General features: G+C 31.4%; 1 protein-coding gene across 1 annotated transcript in view; it reads right to left on the reverse strand.

The window, feature by feature from the left end:
* Nucleotides 1–4,243: 4,243 nt before the first annotated feature.
* Nucleotides 4,244–27,767, reverse strand: part of LOC141456728 (cytoglobin-2-like) — a 185,929-nt gene continuing 162,405 nt past the window's right edge. The window contains exons 4-5 of the mRNA XM_074132977.1: nt 14,061–14,181; nt 4,244–11,139 (exon numbers count right to left, since the gene is read on the reverse strand). Coding sequence (XP_073989078.1) covers nt 10,975–11,139; nt 14,061–14,181 — 286 coding nt within the window. The 3' untranslated portion in view covers nt 4,244–10,974. The remainder of the gene's footprint in view (nt 11,140–14,060; nt 14,182–27,767) is intronic.

Here is a 27,767-nt window from a genome sequence, read left to right on the forward strand (position 1 = left end):
TGAGCTTACTGTTTAATCGTCCACTTCAACAAAAGCCCTGGAGTAATATCCAGCAAGTCATTTCAGTGTATACTCTTGTTTTTTTCAGCGTCCTTAAAAATGTGATTTCCGTTTTGAAAAATATAATTTTTTAAAATTTGAACTAAATCCAACTTATTTCAATTTCTCAAATACCAAGCGCAAATTTTTAAAGTATCAATCCTTGATGAAACCACCACAAATCGCCTATTAGAATCACTTGATACATTTTTCAATTTTTTTTGAAAATCACAGTGGATTTATACTATTTTTATACTGGAAGTTTTATAATTTCAATCCCCTTTTGTTTGTGATTATTTGTTTTTTTATTTTTTCTCACACTTTTTGATACTTTTATCTGTAATTCGCAAATAAAGAAACTTCTGCCTTGCCTTAGGGATGGAGCAAAGAGAGATGGAATCAAACAATGCGCTTATTTCTAATTTCTCATGAACAGTTGTTTTCCAATTTTTTAAAACCCAAAAAATTCAACATCCTTTTTTTTATGAATACTTCTTTTTAGCTATGAAAATAAATACAAATTAAAAATTAATACTCAATCTTCTTCAAGCAAGAATTAAAATTTAAAACAGGGTTTGTAATGGCCAAAAATAAATTAATAGAAAAAAAAGTAATATGCAGGTAGAATAATACACATAATTTGCACGTTTTGTTTTAAATATAATTAACCCCGTAACGTGCACGCTAAACTGGCCAAACTGTGCACACTCGAGATCATTCGAGTGGCGTTGTACTTTATGCTGCTATAATTTTTCACACTTAAATATAATCGAGAATTGAAAATATTGTGAATGCAAAGAAAAACAATCGTTTTATTGATATTTATCATTTACATGGGATTGTAAGCTATAACACTTACTTATTCAAGTATAAAATATAGCGGTCTTTTTTAAAAAAAACTGCATTAAGGGGTTAATGTTCTTTATTAAGGAAGATTATGTTTTTAAGCTTTTCCAAATTAAAGTATGAACATAGTAAATGTGCTAAAGATTTTTGTTAGATCATTGTAAATTATTAGAACTTTGTAAACAAGACTAAAGCCTGTTAAATAAATATTTATTCTACTATGTAATAAAGTAAGGTCCGATAAATGTTTCAAAATTTTTAATGCATTTTTTTTATACTATTGGTAAAAACACAGGATTACAATTCTATATTTTTTTTTTTTATTAAAACTGAAATACGTAGAAAATAGCAGAATATTGATAAATGTAGTTCATAAAATGCACTTTTGAAATATTCGAATATAAACTTTTATTAGTATAAACTATAGTTTTCTTTTTATATATTAAGAAAGGACCTAATAACCTTGTCATTAATGAATTAGTCAATTTATTTGGAACTTTTGTTGAGTTTTTAATGGTTGTGTTAGTTAAACATGTAAATCTTTTTAATGAAATGTAAACTTTGGAAAAAAAAAGAGTAAAAGAAGATTGTTCCCAACTGTTATTTGTTTTTTTGTGTTCACGTTTTGTTTTTTTTATTCCTACAGACTGTAAGAAAGGCTTGAATAATAAATAACGAGCAATTTATGTACTGGAGTTGTCGCAAGAAATGACCTAGGGTTCTGCTGATTTCGATAGGATTTGCTACTGTTATGGCTTACAACCAGCCCAAAATATACTTATAAATTAAAAAAAAAACCAAACAAGTTCAACAGTAAATTCTAGAGGTAATTTCCTCGAAAAGTATGCCGAAATTCCAAATTGTTAAGAACTTTGTTGTGTTGTGTAGAAGTTGTACCAGGTAAGTGAAGTTAGGATTTTATCAGATATTTAGACTGATTTAAAAAAACCCTAATGCCAGTAAAGGAGTGCAGAAGAAGACATAATTAATTTGGTCTTAAGTAAACTGTGAGTCTTTTCTTAATTTCAGGGCAGCAAGAAATCCAGGATAATGTAGATTAGCTAATGAGAAGGTGAAGGAGGATTCTCAACCCTTCGAAGGGCTAGAGCCCGTGTTGCCAATCTCTGGTAGGCTGCAGAATCACAAGGAATCGACATAGACGGCGCCAACTAAATTCCGCAAACTGAAGAGATTTTTTAAGAATATTAGGTCTAAAAATTCTCTTTAAATTAGTAAATGGCGTAAAAAAGATCTTGGGCAATGTATGCCCGGTCGTGCTCTGTGCTATGCAGATTAAAGGTCTCCCGATGTGGAGGTAAATCAAAGATCGTTTATAAACTTAATTCTGACGGATCTGAGAAGGTTCCTTAATGGGTGGAGGGCTAGTAGGTATAGTATAAGAGTAACCAGAATTAAGATTGAATGAATGGTAGAGTTTTGATAAGGTTCCACTCGTGGTCGTAAGTTATACCTCAGAATGAAGTTAAATTTAGTTAGAAAGAAGAAAAATTTACTTTAATTTATGTGGAACAATGTTTATTTCGATATAAGTATGAAATAGTACTTTTCAAATAAAGAATAACTAATTTTTTTTTAACTATCTTCTGCTTTATTTTCACATGATTTTCTTACACTTCTAAATTAAGAATTAAAATTTTTAGCGAGTGTTTATTTAATGAATGACTTCTCCGAGTAAAAGAGAGAGATTGCAATATGTAAGTTTTTTTAAAAAAATTAAATGTGAAGAGTTGTTTCCAAATGCATTGCGATCAGTAAGGAAATATATCTCGACGAGTGATAGTTATTAAAGACAGATGCCGTCCAGTGCAAACATTATTCTGATTAATTCTTACGATTAATTTTTTATGAATCTATTTATCTGAAACACTGAATGACATAGACTACATGTCACTGAATAGAACTAGTTTCTGAAGTGAGAAAACTAAGCGTATACACTATCAAGATAATCGTATTGATGATAGTGAAGGGCCAATCGCTGCTTTTGGCATAGACTGTGTTAAAAATGTTATCGGAAATTTGAGTTATACGTGGGATTCGTCTTAGCCAAGTTATGCATATGTGCATTTTCGGTGAGAATTTCTAATTTACAAGACCATGATTTCATATGAGGACGAAGTACTGGAACTGAAGGGATAACAATATAAAAGGGTTAAATTCCAAACTGACGATATCACCAACATTCAGAACTACAAAGAGTCCAGTTTGAGCATATTAAATTTGGTCAACTTATGTCAGTTATTAAACAATAGATAATTCTTTTTTTCAGAATTTTATTGAGCTTACTAGAAAATTAATAACAGAACTTTACAAAAGGTTGAATAAATTTCAAGAAAACAAAATAATTGTAATACATTTTTATTCCTTAAAAAAAATTCTAATAATATAAAACGTGGTATTATAAAGTAATCATAAAATTTTGTTACATATTATTAAATACCCTGAAATATTTGGATTTTGAATTACACGTAAAGTTAACAAAAATTGAACGAATGAATTCTTAAAAATACTGAAGTTTCATCTCATTAAATTATTTTTAGCGGATGTGAAACACCTGACAATGTTTTATGAAGCTCTTTACCTTCAGTATCTACTGGAAATAGCAAGAGTACTTTTGTTTTTACTTTCAGATGTAGCTGATTAAATTAAGAAATATATTCAGTGCCATCTGGCGCGATATTAAGCTTCCTTAAAACATGTTGTATTTTGGGAAGCAATTATATGGTTCCTGCCAAGAAAGCACATAAAGCTTCTTAAGATTTACTTCATACTAAAGGCTGCTACGTAGATATTGCCACTTTCTCTAAAAAGGTTACTGGTAAAGGACAACTGGTTTTAGTTCTACGAGGCTGCGCAACAATTGCAAGATTCCTTAAGAATAAACTAGTAACGACTCTTATCCCAACGGTCCCCAATTCAACTTACGTTTGTTTTGAATTAGGATGCTAGAGAAACAGAAGTTGGTGCAGTATTAGCCAGTGCCAAGGCAGAGTAGAACGTATAATAGCTAATTACAGAAGAAATAGCGAATAACACATAGTTTTTTCGAAGCCCATAAAGAATTCAGGGTAATCAGAAAAGGGCTCATAGCGGTTGTGTTTAGAATGAAACATTTTCGGCAGCATTTATATGTGAAGCAGTTCCAATTAACGAGCGAACCATTGTGCCTCTCAAGTTGTTAGAAACTTTCTAAGAACCTAAGAGCAGAGTTTCAAGGTGGCTAGAAAAACCGGCGGAATTCAACATGAAACAAGTCATATACTAGGGAAACATCAGACGACCGTAGGCTAACAAATTTGTTGTAGCAAATTTATGGGAGCAGATTAACAGATCTTGCGGAAGTGTATTAACCCGATAATTGAATAATTGATAATTGGATTTGGCAGGAAAGCAAACAGACGAAACACCGACCTTGTACTAAGGGACTGAAAAAGGAAAGAAATCCCTAAGCTTATGAAATAAGTAGTGGAAGATACTTTGCTTAAAAAATAATATCCTATTTTGGGTCTTGATAGAGAAATCAGTACAAGGGCTCGCAACCTACTAATTACCTAAGCGTTTATACCACCACCTAAACGGAACATTCAATTCGATTTGATTCAAGCTACATTTGCCATAAAAAGAAGATCCTTAATTTTTATTTTATCCGCCGTAACATTCATGTTAATTGTATCCCTGATCCGTTGCTGACTATTATTCCATCATAAGCGGTAGATTAATTAGTTTGGTAAAAAGGTTTTGATTTTGATTTGACTTCAACTACATTTTCAGACGACCTTGTAAAGTTATGTAAAGTTATTCTCACTGTCAAAGTCAGTGACTTTAGAAAAAATGTCAAATTTATATAGGTATTAGGATTTTATTCCGTACACTGTGGACTCAAATCACGAAGATTGTTTACAACAAATTAATCTTCCTATATCTCACGCACTTGTGCGAAAGCATTTATAAATACAGTGAATTCAATAATTCTTTTTACTAATATATATTTAATAATTTGACAAGTTTAGGATTGTCTACAGCAATTATCTTGTCAATCCACCGGAACCATAGTTTTTTTCTATGTGAAGTACTCGTATTTTGAAATGATCAGATTCGCTCTTTGCAGATTTTTTTTTTTTTTTAAGATGTTCCCAGTTTCTATTAATTTTGAATACAATATATTTATTTTTTTAATAAAATTAATAGTCAATGATGAATTAATTAATTTTACACTTTTAATAAAGAAAATTTAAAAAAAAAATGCTTACTTCAAAATGTAAATTTATTGTGAAAATAAATGATCATTCAAGGCGCCCTTAATTTATGTTAGATACATTATAATATTAAGTTAATTATGAATAATAAAACTTCGCTAAAAATATCTTAAAAATACGTACTTTGACATTCAAACATACAATCTACAATAATTATTATAAATCCATTAAATATATCACAATTTTCCTATGTTACATTTTTATTTATACATATATTTTATAAGGTTAGGCCAACAATAATATTTTTCTTTTCATACATTTCTTATGATTTAGCGAACTAATTATTCAACTAATACTACTTTCTGTTTAAAGCATTACCAACCGATGTCATTATGAGCTGTGTTTTCTTTGGAGCTTTATATATGGTTGCAAAAGAAGAATTAATTTTTTTGCAACATTATTACACAAATTTAGATGAAAACAACTATTTTTATTTGTTTAATTTTCTGTAATTTACTTCAAAATCGTTTTTGGGCGTGCTGTTGAATCTTCAACAAACTTCTTAGTACTTCTGTGAGTGACAAAAATTCAGTATTCAGTAATAAGGAGTATATTACTCCTATTCAGAAACAGGGACATCAAATTGGAAGTTCAACAGTAATACTATTTTGAAGTTATCTAGCCCTTAAACAAGTTTTTTTTTATCTTATTCTTTGGTTCTAAAAAATTATTTAAGCGAAATATCGCAGGAAACTTAGTATATGTTTAGTTAATAGCTGATTGATAACTATTACATAAAAAATATTTGTACCAGATTCCTCTTGATTTCTACTTTTAATTTTTCTTACTTCTCGCAGAAGGAAATTCAGCTACCGTTCCTCTTTCGAATTTTATTTGTCATACGAAATTTATGTTTCTGATTCCTGAATACGAGAAGTGCTATTTACAATTTGGTCTGTCGAGTATTCTTGCTGTATCTAATATCTACTTCGGTCAGCATTATTTAATAGCGAAAAAAAACTAATTTGAAATTGTTTTAGGCATAAAATAGGATACCCGGCCATAAGCTATTTAATGAGTTATTGGCAAAGTAGTTTTGGTAAACCAGGATTTGATAGTTTCTGTGCAACATATTGGTGCAGTTTATGTCTTATAATCTTGAAGTTAGATCAACATCATTATTGTCTTCTTGTTATAGAAACTACGACCAAAAGGCCTAATTTAGCCTGAGCATCACATTATTGGGTCATGATTACAAAATGTAACAAGTTATCAGAGATAAATAAATGCTTTATTCTTTCATCAGAATTAAAAAAAAAAGTTTTAAGACGAAAGAACAATGAAAAAAAAAAACGGTTCCAAATAAACAGATTATAATCCTTCAAAATTCTCCTCTGAAGTATTTCTTAAATATATTATATTAAATTTACTAAACCATACTTTTTCGTCCAATCGAAATCACAGCTCGTCATTAAATTACTAATGTTCTAAATACTTAACAATATACTGACACCGAAAAACATTTTGATAAATACATTCATATTTTATACGTATGTAAGTAAATTCATTATATCTCTTTATAAAACAAATTTATTATATGAATATCTAACTAAAAATTAAAAATAATTTTTACAGATATATTAACACGTTTATTTACAATTGACATCTTATTAACGTCGGTCGACTCTCTTCGTTTTTAAGAAATGAATTTCTTATTTTTTTTATTGTTCATTACTGCGTTATAAAATATTTTCGTCAATTCTATTTCAGTTGTAGAAAAAGTTATTAATGGTAAATATACATATTTATATTCTTCATTATTCTTTAGCAGCTGTATTGTATTGATTATTTTTTTTAGTTCATGAGTTTTCTACGTTTTATTACCTCAGTCTTAAAAATCTGTTAATATGATTAATTGGAATAATTAATTCAATATTAGTTGATTAATCTCTTTAATTAATGGGGCATATGTTTTCGAAAGTTTTTCTTTCTAGTTCAATTCTTAGTACAGGCAGTAGAATATGCCGGATTACTTTTTTTAAACGATCCACGAAGAGGCTAAGGTCTTTAAAAAATGTAAATGTATTTAGTTACACACAAAATCAGCGCTTTGGTGACATTTTTGAGAAATTTTACGAAGTGAATGGAAGGCAAGAATACAAATCAACTACTGGATTTTGTTGTTCTTTAATCTCAATTACCTAAAACATTTGAGAGTTATTTTAGAAAGTCATAAAACTCGCAAATAGAGTACATGTTATGTGCAGATATAAATGGGAGGTTTTTGCTTAGATTTTTGATGTCCTGAGAGACAAATTTAGTTCTTTCTCTTACTTTATCACCCGCGCCACACACGAACACCAGTAATTCATTTACTTCTGCTGGTACTCATACTTCAAACTATTTTATGATGGTATTTATATAAGTCACTATTTTAGGCAAATTCCTAAGATATGATTTTCTAGATGCTGCATAAAGAAAATCTTGTTTGAAACGTAGATCGTTCCAGATGAAATTATTAAACCGCCTTTGTTTTAACCATTTTTGAATGTCGAGCAAATGAATTTATTTAAAAACTAATTTCGTTCAAAAATTTTGCAGCTTTATTTTAAATTTCATTTTGCCACACAACAGTTTTTGATTGTTTTGGAATTTAATAGACAAAATATTGTTTTAAAACGAAATACATTTTTATTTTATCTCTAAACACATTTCAGAATAAGTTCAGTTCAGCTTAAAAGATAATTTCCATTTTCATCGTAACTGTTTGCAAGTTTCATTTTAATATGATTTGTGTAAAATGTAAGAAGAGCTAATATTTTCAAATGTAAAAAATAAAATTCAACAGTCAGTTAGAATAATATGGCGAAAAAGCAGGTATCAGAGAGCTCATTAGCTCATACTATATCTTGTCTATAAAAATCTTTTCTTCATTCACTCCTTCGATGAAAAGAAGTTCATGCCTTAACAACAATATATAAACATATATTTTTTTTTTCAAGCCAACGCTATTTTTAGAACGAAAAAAAAATGTTTCTCGCACTTTCTTTATTATTTAGATCAATAATACTTTAAAGGTAATTTATTATTAAAGCATTAAACATGAAAGTAAATCTGGATTTCCACAAATATTGTGAATAATTCCATCTTAGGCTGAAATTTTTAAATTAATTATTTCTTTTTAATATTGCTAATAAATAATTTATAAAGCAACGTCAAAATTACATAATTAAATTTGTTTTTTTTTTTTTTTTTTTTTAATTATGTATGTTTCAAAGTTGGACAGAACACGAACAGCTTACAATTGAACAAAAATACAATATATTGTTATTTTTTAATATAAAAAATTATAAAAAACTTTTTCAGTTTCGCTAACACCTAGAAATAAAATTTAAGAATGTTTACTTTTCACAATCGAATGCGGTATTAATGAGTAAATACCGATTGTATTGTCTTACAAATTTGTTGAAAAAAAAGAAAAACAGAAATTTTAGTTTTATAATTTTACTTCCCTAAGTTGATCTCAATCCAGGCTGAGAAAGGAAGAAAGATTGTTCTATAAACTGAATGAGCAAATCAAGTTTGGTCTGTTAGTTAGGAACCTCTTTATGTCTTGTAGAAGCGCAACTCAAATAATGGTTGTATAGACTTACTTTTCTCAGCCCGAGAAGAATCAGATTAAAAGAAAAAAAGTTCAATAAGATTCTCTGTAACGTTAGTGAGGAAGATTGTTGGCCAATGAACGACAGTCTACGCTAAATATATGGAAAATTAAAATATCTGTATAAGGAATTCCAAAACTGCAAATTAGATGCAGATTAGATTTCGTCCTGATATTGACCAAGTTAAAATATCAAGTTGCGGTTTTGGTGGATATTAATGAAGTTAGCTCGTCATCTTATGTAAAGTGAAAATGGGATTATAAAATGCGCAGATGGAGATAACGTAATATTTAAGGACTTTGTAAATGTATATTCATTCCTGATAAGAATAATAACACTGAATTAAAAAAGAAAAAAAAATGGAAAAGATGATAAACTGGAAGAAAGCCGGGCACTTTTCCTTTAGAAAATCTAAATTACGATCAAGAAAAACCTTGGTAAGCGGAGGAACGGAACAGACATTTTGAGAAGAGAAAGAAGGAGAAGAAAAACTTATTTAGAAAAGTAACGAATTCTAAGGTGAAATAATATTAAGAAAAATATGAATAGAAAGAAATGGAGTCAGTTCTTACTGCTAAAAAGCAACTTCTGAAAGAATTTGATGATGAGATAAGAAAGACGTCAAACACCCTAAACTTTATTTATCCTTTTGAGGTGGATGATGGTTTTCTCCGAGAGGAGTTAAAAGAGGAGTAGGAGGAATGCTACACTGGACTAGCCTTCCTAGTCCAGCCAGGCAAGGATCTGGGTAATTAAAATAAGAACAGATAAGAGGCGTACTTAGGCTGCAGTTAGAATAAATTTTAAATGTGACTGATTTCCTTGCAAGGTATTACCAACTCGGTGACACTAGTAGAAGCTGGATGCTAAACGTAATGACATTTAACGCAGTAGGAAAACTCCAATATACTTTCTTACTCACTGCCACAATCCATGGATGATTCATAACCTTAAAAGTTACCAGGTGCAAGATTAGAAGTACCCTCTCTGAAAATCCACTCGGATATCATGGACTAGAGAGGGTGATAAAGGGAATCGCCTGGCACCAGTAGGTGACACAATAAATCTTATAACGCGCAGTGCCTGTTATATCATTCTTCAAATAAATCACATGTCTAGAGGTGATGGAAAATTTGAAGGAGCATGAAATAAAGAAACAGAGGCGAACTATGGAGAATTTCCAAGATCTAAGGTGTATGTTTAAAAGAGAGAAAGGATAGGAAGATGGTAAAATATAGAAAACAGAAGCAAAAGCTGTTAGAGGCCCCCAACACTGACAACGATAAAATAAGTATCGACCAATTAAGTAAATAACTTAATTTATTAATGATATTGTGGTAAAAAAATAAATAGGTCTGTCCTAAGAAAACTTTTTAGTATTTCAATGCATATCAATTTAATTTTCAAATAAACTTCACTATTTTCTCTCTTCTCTTTGGACTTTTAGCGATTAGCCAGCTCTTTAGAATTAGATCTGTATTCACGCATGCAAATGCACATTCCCCGATATGATAAAAATTCATTAGATTATGAACCATTAAAATTAATCATTCAATGTTTGCGAGAAAAATGCAATACATTCTAATTCCATGAAAGACATTGATTCCTTTAGTTATTTTCGAATAATTTTTGGCCAATTTTTAACGTGCCAGTTCAATAATGAATTATAAATATTTAAGAATGAGATTTCAAGTCGTATTTGACAATTAATTTTAAAAAAAATGTAATTCTTCTATTTTCAAATTTACTTTAATAAACATTTTATAGTTGAACATATGCAAATAAGAGAAATTTAAAATTTAAATCTAAACCTTTGTAGTACAATATTTGAGAATAAACAGAATAAAGTATGAAAGTCTGTTTTCCGTTAATAATCATTGTAATAAAACTTTCTAAAAATGAAGCTCTAAAAAAAAAAATCTCTAAAATACTCATCTAATGTGAACTAATATTATTCTATGCTTTGTTTCCTTTTATTTTATAACAAATTTCAGCGTAGATAATTAACAACTATTAGGAATTTCAATTTAAATGAATTGTTCCGTATTCCTCATAAAAGCGGTCTATTTTTTTAAAATAATTATTCATATATTTCTGCTTCAAAAAATCTTATGTTTTCAATATCACCAATTTTTTTTGTTTTTCCTATTTTATTTAGAGGCCCTGGCGAGACTCCATCTTCTTTTAGAAGTGGAAGCTCGCCTACCTGACTGCTATTGTTTATTTTTTGCAGCATCTTCAGCTGCTGCTTCAGCCATTGAACCTTTCATGATGTAAGAAATATGACAGAATAATAATTTCCAAGCATCTGCTACTTCTGGAGACCATTCATTTTGTAGTGAAGGCTGAATTGCTTGGATAAATTGTGGTCCAACTAGCTGTAACAAAGAAAATAAAGAACATTATATGAAATTCGTTATTTATTAATTTGCGCAAAAAAAAAAATCTTCTTTAGGACTAAAAGATGGTTTACATCGGTCATATCCATCCAACCATTCGTTACTATGTTACTCATTCATTATCAAACTGGCATTCCATCAAGAATGAGTACATTCCGATTCATAATAGTTAATTCGCACGCATCGAACCATCTGAATAGGAATAGAACTTATCTAAGAAGTTAACGTAGAGTATAACTAAGAAGTAACGTAGAGTATAGAGGTATAACTAAGAAGTTATTAATAAGTAAAGTTTGAATTTCATAACTCTCCTGTTGATATTTCCCACAATCCCTTCATTTACCCTCCCATTTACCAACATCAGAAACGATATGGTTAATAATTCGAGATTAGGCAGAAAATGAACGCATGAGAATGAAACATCATAATTCAAACAGCCCAAAAATAAGAATGATGCAGAATAAGAAAAGCAAGAATGATGTCAGATGAAAATTAAAACACGTTTCTGCCAACAGAAAAGTGAAATAACAGCTCAGTGAATTGAAGGAGTTAATTTAACCAGGAACACAGAGATTTTAGAATTGTGTAGACGTTAGAGGATTAGATTTAAAAAAATGGAGGAACCTCTAACAAACTCAGTGAGAGGAAAATTTCTGATTAACAGTTTTTAATCATATTTTGTTTATTTTTTTTATTTTTTAATAAAAGGTTTTCTAAAAAGCATAATAAAGCAGTAGATATGGTTCTCCATCCATCTGTCTTCAATCTCATCGGTTTTTTTCCCCATTTAATAAGGATGGAAAAAAAAATTCTCGGGTATGCAAACAGGATATAGGACTTTTGACAGAATGACATATTCTATTATTTGCTCTTTACATATCACGGTTTTCCAGTAGTTTACAAGTAAATATGAAAAATATAAAGAATGTGTTTATATTTTCTGTAATTCTATTCAAGGAACATGTGGCACTTCTTTTATTAACTGGCATGTACAGTAATACCACGTTCGCCATAAAATTGAAAGTTAGTATTTGTACGAAAAAATAGCTGCAAAAAATGAATTCTTCATTCCGAATTGCTGATGAATACTGAATTGCTTGATGATTTAAGTTATACTTATCAAATTCTTAATTATTTTATGAACACACACTATACTGAAATGATGCTATGGGAAGAAGCTAATTACATAGCTCCCCCAATGCAATATGCATTTGAAAATAATAATAAATAAAAAAAAACAAAATCTTTGGAACGAAAATAAAAACAACTGCAAATTCTTTTCAGTAAAGTTACGCTTTCGGTTAAGCAATTTTGAGCAAACGCTTAACTTTTAAACATTACTTTTTTGGTCTCAGGAATCTCAAAATGGATTCAACCGGTGAAAATCTGGATAATCGTAATCATTTCTCTAAAGTCTTGATACTTTTATGAACTTCTTATTAAATAAGTGATACTTTACAACTGCCTTATTCTCAAATGATTAATTGCTTCCTTAAGAAACAAATTTATTGTAATTTAGTCTACTTATGTAACATACACTGCTACTAGCAACCATGATTTTTTTTTAAACTGTTTTGTTATTTTTATTTGTATTTTTTCTTTTTGAAGTTTTTTTTCTTAGGTTAGGTTAATAAAATAAAAAGTTTCTTTTAGAGCAAAATTTCTTGGCGTTCCTTTACTGTTTCAAGGCTACAAAATGTAAATTTTCACAACTATTTAGCAGAATTAAAAATATTGACTCCTCATTTATCTTTCTTTAAAAGAGAAACTGCAATTTTAGCTGAGTTATGTAAAAAACATGACATTATGCTGAGTCAGTCAGTGCAGAAACAAAATTACGGTAATCACCACCGACCGAAAAGGGGCGAATATAAATTAATTGTAAAGAAGTGTTTATAATTTGAATTGCCCCAAAAGTTCAAACATAAAAATATGTTAATTTTAAGCACAATTCTCCATTCCAATTAATATTGATGTTCAATAATTATTCACACAAATAAAAAATTCCATTAGAGAGCTAGGTTTCTAGGAGAATTTTTTTAATCAGTTTTACAAAGACACACTCTATAAATTAATGTATGTCGAGCAGAGATACGCGTTTTAAAATGTACATGTATAATTAAAAAAAAAAAAATTATTTATACTTTGAGCAAATTATAGAATTTATATTTATTACGGGATTAAACAATATTAGCAAATGAATAAAATTAGGAAAAGATGAAATATTGTAAATTGCTTGTTGAACGTTCCTGGTTTTTTTCCCTTCGCTATCTTAAATAAAAAATCATAACAAATATATCAAATAATTTAAATATTTTTTTTTTGGACGTTTATTTTTGCTACAATCGGCGCGTTGGCGCTATAAATAACAGTGATAACAGAACTATGAATTACAGAAGTATACGAGTGGAGAAGTTACCCAGTGGTAATACACCAAATCATTAGGCTATTAGTCGCTCTCTTTACTTGAGAGGCCACTGTCTCTTAAGGCGTCTTGTTGCGTTGTCAGGAAGAGTTCTTAAAGAAAGATTTTTAGCTAGAGGATTTATATGAGTTTGCAGGTTAAAGTAGAGTTTTCTGTATCTTGTTTTAGTAACTTGTGTGACAAAAGGAATGTTAAGGTCAGTGTGTATAGTCAGGTGGAGCGTGTATAATAGTTTGAAGTATTTTAGATTGAAGGGACTGAATCCTTTGGAGATTGGAGCGATTGGTTGAACCCCACAGCTCTATTCCATACGCCCAAATGGGTTTCAAAATAGAAGTATAAATTAGTCTTTTGTTGTCCAGAGAGATTTTTGATCTTTCGTCTTAAAGTCTTTTAAGTAGTCAATAGCGTCTGTTTAGTTCTGTTCTTTTTAGTCTAATGTGAAGGAATTTAAATATAAAATTTATTTTCTTACATCCACATATTTTGCTTTCGCCTTGTAGCCATAGTGTTTCTTGCCTAGTTCCTTCAATAGTTGATCCAATTTTTCTGGTTCATGCAATCTGGCCACTGCTTTCTGTACAAACGCCATGACCCTACAAATAAAACATACTTTTTTAAGATTACTTTATTAGTTCTCAATTTTTGTTTACCATTTCGAAGTAAATTTTGATTCGTCACTGTATTTTTCCTCCCCAAAAAAGCTAAGTAAATTAAATGAACACGAGGACGCATGGGCTTTACCATTTATACTTCTAATTTAAGCCTGAATAAAAGTTAGGAATGAATGTTTATACTTCAATAAATAACTGTTGGTATTTGAAGATTACAAATTGTGATATCTGTAGCCTTTAACATTACTGACAATATTATTTATTAATTATTAGTTTATTATTTCCATTTATTTTTAAATAATTTCGTAGAAAGGAATATTATTTATGATCAACGGCAGTACATCCCTTTCCGTCCATTCTATCATTTCTGACCAAATTAAAATCTGTAATTTTTGTAATTGAATTGGTTTTCCTCAATAAGGTAAGCACAAAAAACTAAATAACTAATCATTACTAGCATTAGCAGAGAATCTGCTTCGCTTCATGAAGAATGAATCTTTCACACGCCACTTAACACTCACTCGCACCAGCACATTCTACTGTTTTGATTGTTTTATGCCTGCTTTAGTTGCTGGCGAAATTATTTTTAATAGTATTCGAGAGGGAAGGGATTAGCTATGAGGTTAGCATACTGGACTCCCACGCGGAGGTCCCGGGTTCGAATCCAGCAGCTGACCCTTAGATTTTCTCTTCTTAGGAGCTTCTTACAGCTCACTGTCCGGTGATGGACAGTGTTGTCTGTAACGAGAGAACACTGTCCGGAGGCCGGCAGTGCACTGGAAAAAGCTCCGGGCGCTAATAACCTCAGCTGTTGATGCGCCAAAAAAAAAAAAAAAAAAAAAAAAAAAAAAAAAAAAAAAATATTCGAATCTTGGTTAATATGTAAGTGAATAATTATTAAATAATTTATGGTAATCTAATTGTATTGTATGTTCACTGTATCATTAAATAAATAGTTTGTTACTGTAGTAATAATAATGCATTTAATTCTCAAATATGCACTGGTGCGCCATTGAATATATGTAATAACAAAAATATACAGTAGATCTACAAATACAATAGAAAATTAATTTTGTATCTCATCGTATAAAATTAATTTCGTATCTTAACTTATGGTCGATATGGGGGCCAGAAGTGAAATGTATAGTCGTCTTTTGTTATGCAATTGGCTTCAGGTTTTTCAAGTTGAGCAGGGTGAAGAAATGTTATTACTTTACTCTAAATCTACCTTCTATCAGTTATTTCTCTCACTACCGCATTACTTTCTCTTTTAAACCACTGAAATCTAGTTCAAAAATCATAAATTTGAAATATGGAGAAGTTTGCTTAATCTAGCTGAACTAAAGAGTAATAGTGTTTCTTCTCAAGTATTTGCAAAGTGTGATCATATTATCTGAACTAAAGACAAATTGCTGCATTAATTATTTGCCAAATATATATGTATAATTATCTTTAAATTTTATTTCCAACTATCACAAGTTATTGAATTATCTTAATATTCAACTACTTACAAGTTATTAATTCTTATGCATTTCATTTTATGTGCATACTATGGCGTAGTGTTTTTATTTTATCTGAAGCCAGTAGAATCTTTAATTTTATATCAATAAAACGTTTCCAAATGAACTCCTATGAATATCTGTACCGTTCATCATAGTCATGAGAATATCACGTTGAGAGATATCCTCTCAGCAAGTGAACTCCCTGAAAATTTTAATTCAGTAAAGATATTTCAATTTCCTGACAGAAATACATTCTGTTTTTGGAAATGACGTGTAATTTCCTATCAAACTTTACTTCGAGAGAGATAGAGATTACGTGTGTTTTTATTTTTAATCAGTTAAGATAGATGAAGGTTCTACTGAGGTACACGTTAATTATAGTTTTCATTTAAAGCCAATATCTGTGTCATCCACAAAATATACTCGTATAATATGTAATTCAGTTAGTAATATTTTATTTTTTTTTGTTCACTTGCACGTAATTCACGCATAAATGTTAATCTCAAATGTAAGAAATAAAAATTACACAGAAAGCAGTAATTTCAAAATGACAGTGTGATTAAAAACTCCTCATCTCTAACTGCTGATGGAGCTAAAATAGTAGCGTTTGGATTCTTAAGCAGTAAAAACATCCAAGGTGGACAACAGCATAAAAGCAGGTGGCTACGAAAAGCCCAGCCTTTAGTGTAAGTATATTTATTGAACAATCATGCTTTATTTGTACAGCTTGTGACTCAAATGTAAAAAAAAAGTGTTTTTTTTGTCAAAGTTGCATTTGTAAGCTTAAATTTAAGTAGTTATAAAAGACTACCAAAAGTTCAGCCTCAGAATAAGGGTGGAATAAACAATGAAAGGAATTAGACTTTAGTTATCGACTACGCTGTAAAACATTTTATTTTAAATTTATACATATTTAGTTACTATCACCTTCAATATACACCCCTCACCTATCGCTACAACGCTCCATGCGAATTTACCATTGTTCGAAACAGTGCTGGAAGTCTTTTTCTGTCAGCTCCTGCATGACGCGTGCCGCTTTTTCTTTCACAGCTTCAACGGACTGAAATCATGTTCTTTTTAATGCAGATTTGACTGGGGAACAGATAAAAATCACATGGGGCCAGGTAAGGCGAATTAGGCGGTTGGCCTAAAACTGGGATGTTGTACTTGGCTAGAAACGTCTTTGACAGACAATGCAGTGTAAGCCGGCGCGTTGTCTTGATGGAGAACCCATGACTGGTTTTTCTTCAAGTCGGGTCGTTTTTTCCTTACTCTTTCACGGAGTTGAGCAAGCACCTCACGGTAGTAATGTTGATTAATTATAATCGATATTTTCATCCGTTTTGGACTTGGAAGGGCGACCCGGGCGGTCATCATCTCCGAACGTTTTCTCGGCCATCTTGAAAACGCTTGAACCACTCAAAAACTTGCGCAAGTGAAACGCTTGAACACTCATCGCCATAAACTTCTTTTAATAACAGATAAGTTTCATTAGCGGTATTATCAAGTTTTGATATGAAATTTCACGACAATTCGTTGCTCTACTACATGTGTAGTACAATGTTTTCGGCAAAACGAAACTAACACCTCTTACACAAACGAGGGTTCCGGTCAGACAGATTTCTCTACCAACACGTGAGACGCTGCACAACTGTCGGTCGTTAAGATTTGGCGCATGCATAGTTCTTCTGTAGCAGCATCAGTCTCGTTATTTAATAGCCACACCTCGTATGTACTATACAAAGGTTAGAAGCATTAAATTTTTTACTACAATGTCTTGTTTCTAAATTTAAACTAGTATTTTTTCTAAATATAAGTATTGACAATATTTATTTTAAATACCAAAAAAAATTAAAAGTTTATTTTCTTTTTTAGAATGAGTTTAAAATTTATCTTTTTAATTTTGAGAAGAAAGTTTTTTATTCCTTTAATTTAATTCAAGCTAAAAATTGGATAATAAGATGAATAGTAAACGATTCCTCCTTAATGCGCAAGTTAAGCGAAATATAGCAACTCTAATTAATTGATTTAACTAAAGAGAACTTGATTATGTACTTGAGATCTGTACATTTAAAGTGAGGAAAGTTGTGCATAGAAATGGAATTCGAAGTGACTTTGCGGCTTCGCCTGTTCTTTAATTTAAAGAGGTACCTCTCAGACGTTAAAAGCTTGGTAATTTGATCAAATGGAATTCCAGCTCCATCCCCTCCTACATCTTTCCAATTAATGTTCACGAAAGAAGTTGGAGGTCTTTCAGTCAAATTTAGTAACAAGTATCTGCGCTAATTCTAAAAGATTTAAAGATAATGAAAGTTGGATGAAGATTAAAAATTTTATCGGACACCAAAAGCTATTTTGGAGAATAAGTTTCCAGATATTCGGCTAGGAATTTAAACTTAAATAATTATTTAGGGTAAAATAATCTACTTTATTTTAAACTTGGAATTTCAACTGAACGCTATTTACTAAGTTAGTACACAACAATAGACATTTAGGGAGTACCATGACTTAAGATCTTTCTCTTGTCATTAAAATTAGTTTTTTAGAAAATTATTCATTCAAAGATTGCCTCTCAAAATAGTTTTATTTATTTGGACGCAAAAGAAGAATTAAAATGCATTTATATTAAAGGTTATATAATTGAAAGATTTCTTATTAGAGGAAATGAAGTATGAAGTAAGTAGCAATAGATAAAATTGTCAATTAGACAATGTACGAGTAATAGAAGGTTTTGAACACAGATTTATGACTACAAAAAATAAAACAAGTCTTCAAATGTTCAAACATACATATTCAGAATAAGAAGATTGGGAGAAAGGAAAAACAGAAAGTAAGAAAGATTTGTTTAAGTCGCTCTGAAATAATGTAGGAGAACATTAGTGGAAAGAACAAAATACCCAAGGGACTGTTGTTCACCAAACTCTTCTATAGAATCTCCCTTTCCGTTCTGGAACGTTCATCATGAAAATGAGACCATCATCGTTGTTAGAATACTCCAGGAGTCATACATATGAATTACCTTCATCTCCATTTTATCTCTACTTGTGTTAATTTTAAAGTACCTAAATATGTAAAGACAGAGGAAACACTTTTCCTATTGACTTCAGTGTTGTAAAATTACTTCAACCCGTGATAGCTTTTTTTAATTTAACTAATGTGTAAAAAAAAAAAACTTCTCTTGCTCACTTTACCAGGGAACTTGCATTTTTCCTTTTTTCGAAAATCAATTTTCTACAAATGGAACACTATCTTCTGTAATCCATGTTGATTTACGACAAAATTGATTTGAAATCCACAGAATACATTATCATATTGCAATTCATATTTAAATGCTCGACGACGATCCTAGTGCTGAAAACTCCCATTAACTGGAATAACAGACCTATTGTTCATCGTTTTCGCAACTTAAAGGGTACCTAAGCATTCAAGACACAAGATATACCAACCTTAGCTTTAAAAAACTTGATAATTGTTAATAAGCATTAGCACTGAAGATAACCTTAGACCTTAGGTCATCGATAGCTTGGCATATACTAAAAAGATTATAAATGAATTGGCAATATTCTCTTTTTCTTTTGTAAATATAAGTCGTTCACTGCACAAACTACATTTCTTGAAATATCTTAAATTTAAGGGTCAAAGCAATTGATTCAGTTCTAGCTTTATATATTTATAATAAATTTCCCAAATAATAAAGATTAACACCAATAAACGACAAAATGTTTTGTGGCCATTGAATAATAAATAATTCATATCAGAAGTCATTTTGATTAACTCTGCGTTCTAAGGTAAATCGTTGCCCAACATTTCAACTCAAATTCAGTAGCAGGCGCTGTATGATAACGGTAAATTTATTTGAATTTTAAAGAAAACAATGTACATTATTTCATCGCATTTCTCCATTTCTTGTTTTACGGAGTTAATCGAGTTGTGCAGCTCATATGTATGTATAAATATAATATATAAAATCTCCTTTTCTTTTCTGGAACGTTGATGCCAACAGGGCACTTATTTTTTTAGTTGTATTCTATCTTAGTTTCTGTAAAAGAAAAAAATGTATCTATACACCTTAGAATACCATGTATAAGGCATGAATATACTAAATGTAAAATTCTATATATGTAGCTGAGTGTGTAAACTTCTCACCAAGGTGTAGAGTTTATTCTTACAGGAAAGGAAATTGCTTTCCACTCTTGATAATAACTTGTTTGAAAGTTATTCTCCGTTGTGGGTGTTAATCGATTACAATTTATGAAAACGAAGTTTGGATACAAAAGCACTTTTTGATTATTCCATTACAAAGTAACATCAAAATTGAAAGTCTTGTTCTTTTACTTTAATAACATCCACTCACTCACAAAAAAAAAAAAAATCTCATAGTTCATATTTAAATTTTATTAAAAGCCTTTTGGGCAAGAAAATATATATTCTTTTATCCTATTTCACAAAAATAACAAAGCAAATGGAAACAATTTTATTAACAATGATTTCATCCTTCACAGTTTCATGTTTGTCACCTCTCATTTTGACAGTTTCATTCATCTATCTGCAGATTGGTTCGTCAGGTTATGCAGATAAATTTGACACCCACTTATAAAGGCTTTTGTCACTTTGACATCATCACCATACTAAAGGAAATATTTTGCTCTGAGCTTTAACTAAATTTAAGCGAACAGTTATAATATTTAAAGTGAGCAGAAGTATGTAGTGATATGAGAAACAGTGATTTGATAATAAATATGAAAGATTAATAATTAACCTTTCTAATACGAGCTACTAATGACTAATAGTAATGAATGTAAAATTAATATGAATTAGCATAAAGCATGGGTAGGGTTAAATCGCACGAATGATGATGGTTTTTCGCGAATAGATGGTTTGCGATCGCTTGCAGGACTGCAGCTTGTAATTGCTGTGACACGCTAAACTCATGATTCGTAAGGCTTCTATGAAGTCGTAGTCTCTGAAATCTCTTCCTTAAAGTTAAGGAACTGTGGTAAATGGAACTACTTCTCCTACTAAGACTATAATTAGATCCTGATAAAATGCTAGAAGCTTTAGCGCTTGCAAAACAAATTTCTTTACATAGAAGGTAGTAGAAAATACGAAACAACTCAGGACAAAAGTAAACTAACGAGTTGCATTCAGAATCAAATAATTTGATTATATTTATTAGAAATATCTACGCCGCGGATTGAATATAAAAATGTTGCCATAGAAGTCAATTTCGTCGTACCAGAAGGATGCCCCCAAATTCTTGTTTTGTATAAAGTAATTTGGGGGCACATTTGAACAGAATTTACATTTTCTGTTACAGAGTGCCTAGAATCGTATTATTGAACCTTTTTATTTTGTTTTCTACAACTTTCAAGTCTTCTTAACAGATCTATATTGATAAACAGTTGGTACTTTACATTCTTATCTATATTTTTTTAATTTAAAAATGTGTCAAATGTTAATATCTGCCCCACTGGTGGGGCACCTTTCAACACAATACAAAATAGAAAGAAATGATATTACTTGACTCTAAATCTACCTTCTATCAGTTATTTCTCTCACTACTACATTACTTTCTCTTTTAAACCACTGAAATCTAGTTCAAAAATCAAGAATGACTCAGTTCGGGATGTTGTACCGGAAGTGATGATTTAGGAAGTTTGAACAAAATATTTCGGTTTGTTGCGCTCCTTAATGTAGGTTCGGACCACTTTCCCCTTCTCTGCGATTAAACCAAAAAAAAAGTCACAAACTTGCAGGCCGGTAGGGCACATTTTAACTGAGATGTTGAAATGTGCCCCCTCTCCTTCCAAAAAAGAAAATATAATATCCAACACTTTTTGCAAGCACTTTTGTAAATACTAGATTAAGAATACGAATTTCAAATGTTAATATGGACTAACAATACTTACACCTTGTCCACTACAACCTTCACAATACACTTCCAAAGAGGCAACAAAAATTTTACTTCCACCTTACAAAATATAACATTCCTCAATTCTGACTTTACAAACAATGAAAACGAAGGGAAACTCTCAATTATACAACAGTTCTACCACAAAATATGGAGAAATTACCAATCATAATGTTTTAAATACTTGGCGAGAAATTAAAACTGTTTAAAGATGCCCCCTGTTAAAATGTGCCCCCCTCTCCGCTATGTAGTATCACTCTGCACATAGCGGTAAAAAACTCTTATTGATTTTGTTCAGAGAAGAGACACAAACTATGAGATAGATCTCAACTTACATCGCCATAAGAATTCATCAATTCAAATCCCATCCCATCCACTGAACCATAATATTTAGGCAACATCCGGGCATCACGGTCTTATGAAATATACTCTTATTACTGTTAAGAAAAATATTGTTGTTATGTTGGCTGTTGTTGGCGGTCTTATTGTTCTTGTATGCGTTTGCTATGTGTGTTCTTCTGCTCATCTCTAATACACGTGTTCTGTGTTAAAAACTGTTCTTATTAAACCCCATTAAATTCATAACAGGTTATGGGCCCAGTTATTCTAAATTAAAATATATATTAGTGTTACGGTTTACGTGATTAATTTAATAATTTCAAATAGTGCAGGTTATAAAAATGTCAGTGCTTACTTTGCCTGTGCCTTTACTCTCAGCGAATAATTTCACGAACTGGAAATTTAGAATGAATGCAATTCTTGAAAAAGAACAGTTAGTTGACGTTTTAGAAAGTGACCCTCCAACTGATGCAGTAGCAAAGAAAATTTTTCTCATTAACGATGCAAAAGCAAAAGCCATCATAATTCAAGGTATTTCCGATAAACATCTTGACATTATTCAAGATTCTAAAACATCAAAAGAAATGCTTCAAGCTTTAAAAGATGTATTTGCGAGGTCTAGTTCTTTTTCTAAACTAACCTTATGGAGGAAGCTAGTAAACTTAAAAAGTGAGAGGTTTGAAAATTTGGAAGACCATTTTCTTAATTTTGATAAAATTATCAGAGAACTGAGTGATTTAGGTTCCACGCTGAATGAAAGTGATAAAATATGTCATTTGCTTCTTTCACTTCCAGAAGATTATGATACTGTGGTCACTGCTTTGGAAACTGTTGAAAAAATAAAAATGGATTTTGTGAAGGCACGTCTGTTGGATCATGAACTAAAAATTAAGTCTCAAGATATTTCTGAGACAGGCCTTAAAGCTCAAAATAATGGCTGTTTTAGATGTGGGGATAGTTCACACTTCCAGGCGAACTGTCCAAAAATTGTCCAGGGAAGCAACCAAACAAGAGGACGTGGATCAAACAGTAGAGGGTACCAATCATACCACAGAGCCAGAAGGACCCGAGGTAACAATTTCCCTTCACGGCAGAGTCAAGGAAGAAAATTTACAGAAAGGGATAGCCATGCAAATCATGCTCAAAGTGAGAGTGAAATTGATTTATTTACAACTGAAAGTTGTAATTCAGGCATGATCTTCGAAGAAAAATCTTTTATCTATGACAGCGGCGCTTCAAATCATTTTGTCAGAGGAGAGTTAAAACGTTTCATGAAAAACATTACAGAATTAGAAAATACAGTAAAAATAGTTCAAGCGGATGGCCAGCTATTGACAGCAAATGAAAAAGGGAAGTTGAGCCTTTATTGCCAGGGACAAAAATTCGTTATCGAAGCATTAATCGTTCCTGGTATGAAGCACAATCTTTTGTCTTCTTCAAAAATTGCTAGCCGTGGGGCGAAAATAGTCACTGATAAATCAGGTACAACTGTTTTCATTAAAAATAAACCTGTACTTTTCTTCAAGCCCAAAAATGGTCTTTTCCTTTTTGAAGCGGATAAATTTAATGAAGAGTGCTTTGTTGCTGCCAATGAAGGAGATCTTTGGCATAAAAGAATGGGGCACATCTCAATTGATGGGCTAACACAATTGAATTTACCTACTCCGCACAAATTATGCGAATCTTGTATAGAAGGCAAGGCAAAGAGGCAACCATTTTATGAGAACAAAAAGCGTGCAACAGAAATAGGAAGTCTTATTTCAAGCGATTTAGTTGGTCCCATCACACCGAGTACACTCAATGGCGAAAAATATTTCCAGGTAATATTAGATGATTATTCCCACTTTGTAGTTGTTAAATTGCTGAAAAATAAGAGCGAAGCAGCTAGAAACTTGATATCATACATTAAAGAAATAAAAACTCAGTTCGGTTTAAGCGTCCGGCGCATAAGATTAGACAATGGTGGGGAAGCGAAATCGAAGTATTTTTTAAACTTTGTGGAAAGAAATGGCATTCGAATGGAATATACTATAAGTCATTCTCCTCAAATGAATGGCAGATGTGAGAGAATGAATGGGGTTCTACTCTCAAAATTAAGAACTAAATTAATTGATTCTGGGGTTCCCAAATATTTGTGGGGAGAGGCACTAAAATGTACTGTTTATGAAACAAATAGGTCACCAACTTCAGTTTTGCCTAGAGGTAAAACTCCCTCGGATCTGTGGAATGGGCGAAATGATCTGTCCAAATTGAAAATATTCGGATGTAGAGCATGGCATACTGTGACACCTAAGCCTGGGAAATTGGAACCCCGAGCAGTTCGTGCGGTAATGGTCGGTTACTGTGGAGGTGGCTACAGATTGTGGTTACCAAAGGAAAGGAAAATAATAAAGTCAAGAGATGTCAAATTTGATGAGTCAATCATGGTATACAAAGATAATAATATGGTCAAGGAAAATGGACAAGACACTATCGTTCCAATTCAAGGGGTAGAAAATAATCCAGTAATAAAGATTAATGAAGAGGGTGAACAAGTAGTGCAGAATGACTTACAAATGGGTTCTATGGATAAAAATGCAGAAGATGAAATAGTTACTACAAACAGAAAAAAGAAAAAACCTGGATATCTGGATGACTATGAGCTGTACACAGCTTACTGTTTTCTATTGTCAACTAATGAAGAACCAAAAACGTTTGAAGAGGCCATGGAATCAGAAGAATGGAAAAGTGCAATACATTCAGAATTAGAGTCTCACGAGAAACTTGGAACTTGGACCCCCGGAAAATTACCTGAAGGAATGAAAGCTATTGAAACACGTTGGGTGTTTAAAATCAAAGAAGATGGAACCAAGAAGGCGAGACTTGTGGCTCGTGGATTTCAAGTTCCTCAAGAAGAATGGGAATTCTCCTACGCACCAGTATGTAGGATCCCAACTGTTCGACTCTTGTTATCAGTAGCAGTCCAGTATAGCTGGATTTTAACTCAAATTGATGTCCCCACCGCCTTCCTGAATGGAGATTTAGATACAGAGGTCTATATTAAAACACCTAAAGGTTTAAAATGTCAAGAAAATACTCTCATTCTTAATAGATCTCTATATGGTCTCCGCTCCGCTCCAAAATGTTGGAACAATAAATTTTCATCCGTAATGAAAAATCTTGGATTTACACGATCTGATTATGATTATTGTCTTTACTATAAAGATAATATATACTTAGTTCTTTTCGTTGATGATGCGATACTGGCTGGGACGGAGGAGAATGTGAATTCATTATTGAAAGATCTACAGAAGAATTTTAATACAAAAAACTTAGGTTGTCCTAAATCGTTTTTAGGAATGGAAATTAATCATGTTAGAAATGGTTTACACTTGTCTCAAACTAAAATGATAGATCGTTTGACAAAAGAGTTTGGCATGGAGGTGTGTAGGACAATCTCAACACCTATGGAGGCTAAGTTCAAGGCAGATGAAAGCTTGGATATTATATATGATGTGCCATATAGGAGACTGATATGTAGTCTAATGTACATCTCTATAACAACAAGACCAGATATTACTTTCTCTGTATCATATTTGAGCAGATATCTCGACAAGCCAACCAGTCAAACATGGAAAGCTGGCCTAAGAATTCTACGTTACTTAAGTTGTACAAAAGATCTAAGGCTCCCTATTTCTAAAAATACAGGAGGCTTAGAAGGTATGAGTGATGCTGATTGGGGAGCTGATCAAAATGACTCTAGAAGAAGTGTCAGTGGATTCATATGCTTTCATGCTGGAAACCCTATCGCATGGTACTCAAAGAAGCAGAGATGTGTTGCTCAATCAACAATGGAGGCTGAATACATCGCGGCAGGGTTCGCTGCTCAAGAGTTAGTGAATCTTCGTGGTGTGTTAAGTGATTTGAGTCAAGTGAAAAGAGCAAGCAGTGAGGTGATATGTGAAAAAGTGTTAAAATCTGTTAAAGATGTGTTTAATGAGAAAGGACAAGAGCCTGATGAAATGAAAGCAGTTCTTAAAATAGATAACGCTAGTGCGATATCTTTAGCAAATACATTTTCAAATACCAAACGTGGCAAACACATAGAAATAAAATTTCATTTCATCAAACATCTGTGCCTAAATAATGTTATTAAAATTGACTATGTTTGTTCAAAAGAAAATATAGCTGATCTATTTACCAAAGCTCTAGGAGCCGAAAAATTTGAAACTCTTAGAAACTCTCTGCTCACTAATTGTTTTTTTAACATTTAATATCTTGTTAATTATTTTAGTTTATGTGGATGTTGTGTTATTAGTATTCAATTCGATGTTTCTTATTGTAGACATTAAGTAACTACATCTCATTGAGAGAGGGTGTTAAGAAAAATATTGTTGTTATGTTGGCTGTTGTTGGCGGTCTTATTGTTCTTGTATGCGTTTGCTATGTGTGTTCTTCTGCTCATCTCTAATACACGTGTTCTGTGTTAAAAACTGTTCTTATTAAACCCCATTAAATTCATAACAATTACTAGTATTGTAAACTATCTACCATTTCAAGCAAAGTTCGCTTTGTAAACATAGATCTTATGTCAGTAACAGGTAATTTATTTCGCCATTGTTTGGTAGCTTCCTTTGTAAGCACGCCTTCCATTTCGTTGGCACTATGGCCACAAGACCGCTCCTTACCCAAACAAAACTAATTTAGATCCTCTCCACTTTGAGAGTGTGGCTATAACTTCTAAGATCTCTTCGAGGATGTTATTAATATTTGAAAGGTATTGCTCTCTTATTTATTTATTGACCTAAATGTACGAATATGTTTCAGAGCTAGCCTCGCCAGATGCAATTTATTTTGTTAATGCCCGACCGTACTAATCACAGTCCACAAAAAGACCTTTTCTTTAATTAAGTTTGTCGAATAATGCAACAGTAGGTTTTAAATATAACTCTCGACTAAAATGGCTGAACAAAATATAAAATATTTATTATGAATACTAAAAGACTGTAAATATCAGAGGTATTCAACCTTTTTACACCTATATCCTCACTTTTGTAATCTTTATTGATACTAAAAATTTTCTTACCATTCACTAGTTACGCTCTAACTTAGCTCAACAGCAAAGTGATCGTAATTTTAGCGTAAAGATTTTTAACAAAAATATATAGTTAAATTTATCTGTTTGTTTATACTTTACGTAACTTTTGTATAAATTTTGATTATGCATTTCTGCATTACCATTGCCTATTAAAGCGGAAGATGATTGTATTAAGGAAAAAGAAAAATTAATTTAAATGTTATAAAGTGTCATTAATTATTAATGTAATTTTTGGGTCTTAAGAAGCGAAACTAATATACTCATATCTGGTTCAATTTTCGTAACCAATGAAGGTCCTTAACTTACGAAAATATTCAGACGGTTTCACTGTTTTGGTGAAAATATGATTAACACTACTAAATCTGAATCTACAAGATATGAAATATGGAATGTTTTCAATAACTTGAATAGCGTTTTCCACATATTTGTGTATAATACAGGCGTTTTTTATGCAGCTATTCGTTTTCAAGTCCATAGTCAAAATCAGACAAACATTTTACCGCCCATTATAAAAGCGTGAATCTCACAGTAGCGGGGCCCATACCAGTTATAATACAGAACAATTTATTCAATGAAATTAATTGTAACTAATACAGTAACTAAAAGTAAATTCACCAATAATCGAATTAAAAAACTAATAAAATCATTCACACGAAGCAAATGATCTTAATTTTAAGCACTTAATGATATATAGTAAGAGAGCTGTGTTTTGTGAGTCTCATCGTTCATCGATAAAAAG

The sequence above is a fragment of the Rhodnius prolixus genome, unplaced genomic scaffold (genome assembly GCF_049639745.1).
Source record: "Rhodnius prolixus isolate KJV_2025 unplaced genomic scaffold, Rpr scaffold_10, whole genome shotgun sequence".
Classification (NCBI taxonomy): domain Eukaryota; kingdom Metazoa; phylum Arthropoda; class Insecta; order Hemiptera; family Reduviidae; genus Rhodnius; species Rhodnius prolixus.